Source organism: Lathyrus oleraceus, chromosome 4 (assembly GCF_024323335.1).
Source record: "Lathyrus oleraceus cultivar Zhongwan6 chromosome 4, CAAS_Psat_ZW6_1.0, whole genome shotgun sequence".
Lineage (NCBI taxonomy): Eukaryota > Viridiplantae > Streptophyta > Magnoliopsida > Fabales > Fabaceae > Lathyrus > Lathyrus oleraceus.
Window position 1 is genome coordinate 51,071,737 of NC_066582.1, and position 8,871 is coordinate 51,080,607.

At 32.7% G+C, this 8,871-nt stretch overlaps 1 protein-coding gene across 1 annotated transcript; it reads left to right on the forward strand.

Moving 5' to 3' along the window:
- Positions 1–4,133: 4,133 nt before the first annotated feature.
- On the forward strand, positions 4,134–4,660 carry LOC127073202 (uncharacterized). Its single transcript, XM_051014336.1, has one exon. It carries the CDS (start codon positions 4,210–4,212, stop codon positions 4,498–4,500), a length of 291 nt encoding a protein of 96 aa, XP_050870293.1. The 5' UTR covers positions 4,134–4,209; the 3' UTR covers positions 4,501–4,660.
- Positions 4,661–8,871: the final 4,211 nt, after the last annotated feature.

Below are 8,871 nucleotides of genomic sequence, written 5' to 3' on the forward strand. Positions count from 1 at the left end.
ATCTTACTTTGGAGATAAAGTTGGCCTTCAGCAGGCTCTCTGGACTATCTTACCGGTTTCCTCAGCCTTCTCAGGAGATTTCTGCTTCCTTTTTTGAGATATATAGCAGATAAATGGGACATTGTTCAATCGGTGGCAAGTCACGTTAGGGTCTATGCCAGACATCTCATTAGGAGACACTATAAAGAGGTCGACCTTAGCTTTAAGGCATAGAATGAGCCCTTTTTTCACCACGAAAGGTAACTCATCCCTTATACGAATCGACCGTGCTAGATTATCATCGAGTTGGACAATCTCAAAGTTGCCTTCTAGAACCATCCTTAATGTCCTCACTTTGACTTTTGTCTATAGACCAAGTTCATTGTTTTGTGATAATTCGTCTTATTGCACATTGTGGTCGACCTTACTGATGACTTTATGGATATTCTTATTTATTTTCTTAGAGGAAACGAAGGCCGCGATGGGGTCTTTTAGTACAACTTCATGTATAATGAGAGCTCTATGCAGATCGACTGAAATAAGAACTCGATTTCATGCGTCATTATGGTATTTCATCTTCAAATGCACCGAAGAGGCCATTACATCTAATTCTACAAGGAACAACCTCCAAAGGATTCCATTGTAGATGCTTTCACAAGGGATCACCAGGAAGTCCACATTCACGATTCTTCCGTCCTTCCTTCCCTAAAAGAGACTGATAACTCGATTGTTCCACATGGAATTGTGGAGGAATCATTGAATGCTAATAAATTCCCACCTTCATACGACTTCAAATCTCGATCGTGTAACCCTAATCTCATAAAGATTCGAATGTACATCAGATTCTAGAAGCTCTCATCATCAATGAGGAATCCTAATACTTAATGGTTCGTTGTGGTGTTAGTTACGACTAGTGGAAGTGTCGTTTTAGGAGTCTCATCCATTTTCTCGTTGTCTAAAAACCCCAACATAGTTTTTTCATCTTCGTGCCTCTCGTTCCCCATCAACGAGTTGTGGGAGCTTTGTGGTAGGAGTTCTTTATCAATAGACAATCCTCAGTCGACTAGAGGAAAGAGAAAGTGCTTGAGAATGGGAAATATGTTGTGTCTTTGGAAACTAGATCGTTAGTCATCTTCTTCTTCAAGTAAGCTCGATGTATAGCAATTCATGATTTTTGAATCAGAGAGACGTGGTCATGAAATTTGTAGGAATTAAAAGTTGATTCCAACAGACGTCACCAATGTTCTGCTAGGGAACCATAAATGTATGGCAAAGTATGGAATATAATCTTGATATGGTGAAGCAAGTTTCTACTACGAAGGAGAGGGGGTGAACCTGAGCAAGGTTAGTACTTCGACGTCCAAGTCAGTGAATGAGCAACAAAAGAGTAGAGTAAGTTATGATTAGAACATATCTTAGGTCTCGCCTGTGATACCTTATATATAAGAGACGTTTAAAGATGCATCGTATTTCCCGATGTGGAACGCGAGGAACTGTTAGGTAATATCCAATAGTGATAACCACATGTGGCATAGATCGAGTACAGGGTCTCAAGGTTATAAGCACATTGTACCTTCATTATCTTATAACTTCATAATGGTGTTTGGGCTTCCTTTATTGGGTTTCTAACCGGCCGGTCAAGAACAAATTTATTTTAAAATTAAAGGAAAATATATTCAAGATACATTTTACCTATATTTTATCATCCAGTAATTTTTTAAGACAAAAATACCATACTTACTTCAACAAGTTGAACTACTCTTGAAGTTATTTAAATATTAATAACAAGTCTGGTTGTCCATATATGATCCTTATTTTATTTATTGACAAAAGTATGGTGGCAAAATGAATGAATTGGATGAATATAGATTGGATTATTAATTGATGGATCAAAACAATCCATTAATCTATTAACCATCAACTAAAAGTTTCTTAAAAAATCCAATCCAATCCAATCCATTCATTAAAAGATATAATTCATTCAATTCATCCATTAACAACTTTTTAGTGGATGATCCATCCATCCAAAAAGAATTTAAATATTTTTAAATATTTTATTTTATTTTTTAAATTTCACAAAAAATGTTTTTTTAAAATCAATTTATCTTAAATAAAATTACTTTATAATATTTTTTTATTTAAAAAATATAATTTTTAAAAATATCTCTCCCCTTTGTCTCCTCCATCATATCAATTGGGTTGATGAATTTCTCTTATTATAATTATACACACGTGAATATCAATAATAAAACGTCTATTAAAACAAATTAATCATAAAATGGATAAAAACATTAAAAAGACCGTAGCATATAAATTTAGGATTTTTTACCGAGATAACCCACTTTTTCGAAGAAATTCCCAAAATAACCCAGTTTTCAAAAAATTTCCCAATATACCCCACTTTTAGAAGGAGGCACCAATTGGATTGGCGCTCCCTCTTAAAAATTGCAAGGAGGCGCCAATTGGATTGGCTAGGGCAGGTGCCCTAGCCAATCCAATTGGCGCCTATGTGTAATTTTTAAGAGGGGGCGCCAATCCAATTGGCGCCTCCCTTAAAAAAGCCTCAAATGAAAAAACCTCCAACATGAAAGTTGTATATCTTTTCAAGACAATGAATTTGGATATAAAGTTTGCAACATTTGGATTTTTTTTGAGAAAGTTATGGGCAGTTGAAGTTGGACTTCTGAGTTTTTCAACTGTTATCTGACCTATAATGTTTTGCATTATTGCATGTGTTTCTTTTAGAAATATGTAATTTTGTCCAACATAACATTTGAAGTAGACATCTTAAATTTTGCAATGCACTTGGTCCCACCTCAAAATAATTAAAAATGAGTGAGTTAGGTCCCTGCGAACTTGACCCAAAATTAGGGTTTATGTCAAAACAAGTGTATGTGAATTTTGCCAAAAGGGACCAACTTCAAGCCCTTTAGTTTGAATGATAAAAGCCTCAAATGACAAAACCTTCAACATAAAAGTTGTAGATCTTTTCAAGATAATGAATTTGGACTAAAGTTTTGCATCAGCTACGCCGGTATGGGTCATGAGCTCAGCTACGCCGGTACACCATCATTGAATACTGAAGACTATGCTGAGTTGGCTGAATACCTCAACGAATCTTCTCCTCTAGGAGGTAATGACGCTCCTGGACCATCAGATGAACAAACACCGGTGCAGAATCGTCAACATGGGTTAGGGCCAAGGGTTAGGGTAGCTAGGGGATGTGGGACCGGAGGTCGGTTAGGTGATCCCGGTCATCACCATTAGGATTCTTTGTGTAAAATCCAAATTTTATTAATATCAATTCGTATTATGTCAAATTTATCTTTGTGTAAACTCCAAACATTAGGTTTCTTTCATAATTCTAAAATAAACACATATCATAATACAAAACATTATAGGTCAGAAACCCTAATTCAAGGGCTTGTTATTGTTATGTTGAAGGGCTTGAATTTGGTCCCTTTTGGAAAAATTCACATACACATGTTTTGACAGAAACCCTAATTTTGGGTCAAGTTCGCAAGGACCTACCTCACTCATTTTTAATTATTTTGAGGTGGGACCAAGTGAATTGGAAAATTTAAGATGTCTACTTCACTTGTTATGTTGGACAAAAATTCATAACTCTAACACAAACACATGAAATAATACAAAACATTATAGGTCAGATAACAGTTAAAATGTCAAAGAGTCCAAGTTCAGGTGCCCATACCTTTCTCATAAAAATTGAAAATGATGCAAAACTTTAGTCCAAATTCATTATCTTGAAAAGATCTACAACTTTTATGTTGAAGGTTTTGTCATTTGAGGCTTTTATCATTCAAACTAAAGGGCTTGAAGTTGGTCCCTTTTGGCAAAATTCACATACACTTGTTTTGACATAAACCCTAATTTGAGATTTTATTGACTTTTGTATAATACAAAATGGAGAGTAATAACAAATGAATCTATGCTAACCAATTATGCAGAGGAATATTACTTGATGGCATTAATTCCCTTATCAACACAAGCTTTAGATATGAACGGTATAAAATTCTACTTTATTTTATTCACCCATATGCATCTAGAATCACATTCCTCTCACAATACTATCTTTATTTGCATTCACATTCATTAGTTAAATATTCTCTTCTCCACTCAAACACTATTAAAGGAACACCAATTCCTCAAACAAATAGCAAACCTATCAAAAAAAAACATTCATAACAAGTTTTTCAAGTTTTTCAATCAATGGCAGGTATTGCATCTGGAATCTGTAGCCTTGCTGTCGGCGGCGATGCACGGCGCCGACCAACACAGGCACAGCAGGGCTGTTCCAGCGATAACACTCCTGCTCCTCCTGCTCCTACGCCTTCGCCTGCACCTGCGCAGCAGTCATACGAAGAGTTTGCCTATTCTAATACTGGAAAACAAAACATCAAAGGTCTTTCCAACCTAACTGGCTATGTTAAGGGTAATGCTAATGGAGTTATCAACCTTGGTTCCTTGATAGCCTCTGCAAATGCTCAGAGACAAGCATGAATGAATGAATCCATGAAGCAATAATGTATATCTGGTGGAGGCAGCTCAATATAATTACTAACTAAATAAATATTATCTTATGTTGCCTCATCCTATTATAATGTGTGTCTTACACCATCATAGCCATTATACTACAATAAAATGTTGGTTAAATTTTAAATGTGTTAGTTAAAGTTTCATTTCATATATATATTCTACCAATACAAAATATTTACAATTGAACACACGAGATGCTTGGGTAAGAAAAACAGAAGTTATGATAAAGTGGTGGAGAAGAGATGAATATAAATATATTGAGTCAAATAATAAACTTACTTGTTAGAGTAAAAATAAAATCCAAAGTAAATTTACTTTAAATAATATGTATCATTAGCCTACTTTACTATCTTAACAAATAAGAATATAATAATTATAAACAATAAGTAAGTAAAACAACAATTAGTTAATATGTTAAAAAAATATCAATTTCTAACACTGCAAGTAACAATAGTTACAACTGTTGTGAATTTCTATTTTTAATGTTGGTTGCGACGGTTTCAACCGTCGTGACTGTGAAGACTGTAATTTTAATTATTAATTCTAAATATAATTTATTTGATATGATTATTATTAGTTATTTAAATTTTACTTTTAACAACAATTTAAATCATTACTCCTTCTGTTTCTTTTTAAATGTCATTTTCTTTTTAAAAGTTTTTTTTTAATTATCACATGCAAAGTTCAAGATACTATTAATTGCATTTTTGTCAAAATTACTCCTAGGTAATTATTATACAGAGAGAGAAAAAAATAAAATGAAAAAAATAAATAATTAAGGATATTATAGGTAAAAGAAGAATTATTATTTGAAAAGTAATAATAATGATTAACTTTCTAGGTGTGTGTAAAAAATAAAAAATAAATGACACTTAAAAAAGAACGGAGAAAATATTAATTTTTATAATTCTTTTTTATTTATATTATTATCATCACAATTTTTTTATTATAATATTTTTATTTTTATTGAAATTATTATTATTATTATTTGGTAATATTTCTATAATTTTTTATTTAATTTTCTATCACTTTTTAACATAACAAAATTTCAATCACTAACATCTAATATCAAATAAATCATAATGTCAAAAAAGGTGAGTTTCATAAACATGTCATGTAGTAAAATAAATTGAAAACATATAAAATCATAATCTTATGATAATAAGCATCATAATGTCAAAAATACATAGGAATGTTCATAATCTAATTAATTCATAGCAAAGTCTAATTTGTCATTCTAGATGAGTCATTATCTCCAACTCGGTAGCTAGACTTAGAAGAACGTCTACCGTCAACTGGTGACTCCAATCCCTAAAAAAAAGTATTACAATAATACTCATGAACTTTAAGTGATTATCATATAAGTGTTTATGTATAGGGGTGTTCGCGGTGCGGTTTGGACGGTTTTAATGTTAAAAATCATCCGAACTGCAAGAGAAAAAAACATGCGGTTCAGTTTGGTTTGATTGACTTTTAAAAATAAAACCAAACCAAACCAATGCGGTTTGAGTTGTTTCGGTTGATTCGGTTTTTTACAATACTTTTATTATGTATAGTCAATAATAAACAAATACCAAATCATTCATACATAAACATTACCGAATAACAAGTAATTCATACATTACCAAACTTATAAAAATAGTATTCAATCAAACCAATACATAAATTAAAACTTTCTGTTTGTTCATAAAAAAACTACATAGTTGATAATACTTCATGTTTGTTCACAATGACGTTTGTTTTCTCATAATAATATTGGTTCATGTGTCTTCTAGCATCCATCCTGTTTGTTCACAAATGCAAAATTCAGTCAAATTGAAAGTCCTAATGATATTCTAGTCTTTAGTAAAAGGAGAAAACTTAATACATCATTAATTTGGTCAATAATTAGTAACAAATGTTAGCTTAGTGTCACATTATCACATAGATGGACCCTGCCAATAAAGTAACATTAAAGATGACTATTTGTAAAAGTTTGAAATAAAACTGGCTTGTCACATGATATATTGTTAGTTAACTTAGATATACTTGTAACTTAGATGTTTATCTACTATAAGTTGCAGTATATGATAGAAAATGTTGAACTGGAATTTAAAAGGAAACAAATATTAAAAACATACCTTTTTTTCAAGCACGTATACTAATCAGATTTAATATCAAAAAGTCCTTCATTTAGTTGTGGGATCGGAGCCATTTCTAAAAATATATCAAATATATTAACAAATGTTAGACAAAACAAACAATTGAATAAAATAGAATCATAGACAAATAAAGTTTACAAATTTATATATATATATATATATATATATATATATATATATATATATATATACACCTTGTTCGAGCTTCTCCAAGTCTTCTAAGTGCTCTTCAATATCCACTTTCAAAGGGGAAGATCTTAACCAATTTTGTGCACATATCAAAGCTTCAACAGTGTGTGGTGTAAGAGAGCTCCTATAACAACTAAGAACTTTACCCCCAGTGCTAAAAGCAGACTCCGAAGCAATAGTAGATATTGGCATAGCCAAGATATCTCTAGCCATTATACCAAGAGTAGGGTATTTGGTGGAATTTACCTTCCACCAATTCAAGATGTCAAAATATTGACTTTTCTTCTCCCTCGTCTCCATGAGATACAAATCCACTTCATTTTTATTTAAATTTGAATCTTGGTCCATGTCCTTCTCAAATTGATCATCCATATGATCAGAAGATGTAACAAATTCCGATAGCTCTATTTCTTGTGCATCACTTTCGACTTGGCCTTTACTTAAGAAAAGACTATAGCTTTCAAACATTTTGTTTAATATTTGCCTCACCTTATCACACAGAGAATCAACAACTTTCTTATCATAAAACTTATCTAATCCCCACCGAATAAACTGGAACTTACGCCGAGGATCAAAATGACAGCAATAAAGACTATCTTTTTCATATTTATGACATCCCCTCAATACCTACTATATTTATCGTTCATAGCATTAACCATATTTGTAAGTAATGGGTCATCTTTATGATATTCCTTCCAAGTCTTCAATGCCCCCAATATCGTACAATGTTCCATGAAATATGTAGAAAATGTTACATAAGTTGAACCTGACACCTTCGTAGTGATTTCAGAAAACAACTTCAAAAATTTCACAAAACACTTGGCATTATCCCAATCCTCATTATTTGGGGTACCACCTTCCAACATCGCATACTCAACACATTTCTCACCTAATCTTTTAAAGGCCTTTTGGAACTTCAATGCGCTTTCAAGCATAAGGTATATGGAGTTCCACCTAGTGGGACAATCATATTGCACTGTAGACTTGTCTTGTATCCTAACTTCTTTAATACATGTCCTAAACCTATCTAAACGGCCAGGTGACTGACGAACATATCGAACCGCACTCCTAATTTTGGAAATTTAAGAATGCATGTTCTTCAACTTTAACCCATCATTGACAACAAGGTTAAGAATGTGGGCACAACATCTGACGTGTAAATGCTCTACTTTTAATGGATGTGAATTCCAATCCTCCATTCTATTTTTTAGGTAAGAGATAGCAACATCATTTGAAGCAGCATTATCAATTGTGATGGTGAAAACCTTATCTATCATCCAACCCTCCATACACTTTTCAATCTTTTTCCCAATTATCTCTCCCTTATGAGATATTATTGGACAAAAATTAAGAATTCTCTTATGCAACTTCTAGTCTTGATCAATGAAATGCGCAGTAAGAATCATATAACTAATATTTTGCACAGAAGTCCAAGTATCAGTTGTTAGACAGGCACTTTGATTTGTTTTAGTAAACACGTCTCTTAACTTATGTTTTTCACTCATGTAAAGACTCAAACAATCCCTAGCAATTGAAATCCTTCTCGGAAGTGGGAGCCTAGGTTGTGTAACACTATAAAATAGCGAAACCCTCATTTTCAACAAACGAAAAAGGAAACTCATCCAAAATTATCATTCTAGCTAAAGCTGGTCTACATGATTCAACATCAAAATGGATACCAACAAGTGTATTACTAGTTTCTTTACCGCCTTCTTGAAGGCTAAGAGTGGTTTGATTAGGATCAAGAACACTCTTGGGATTTTTTTTACATTGATGCAACAAATGGTTATTTAAATTGGTGGTTCCATTTTTGTGTGAATCAGCAGCATACGACTTCGTACACCAATTACACTTAGGACGAGTACCCGAAGTGTCTCTTGTAAAATGATCCTAAACCCAAGATTTAGGCCTACAAGGTTTTTGTTTACCTGAATCTCCATCATTAGAATCATTAGCATTAGAATCACCAACTTCTCCAACTTTCCTTTTCTTTTTCTTTTGAACA

What these genes read in the sequence shown, in the direction of transcription:
- LOC127073202 (XM_051014336.1), top strand. Translation starts at nt 4,210, where the DNA reads ATGGCAGGTATTGCATCTGGAATCTGTAGCCTTGCTGTCGGCGGCGAT.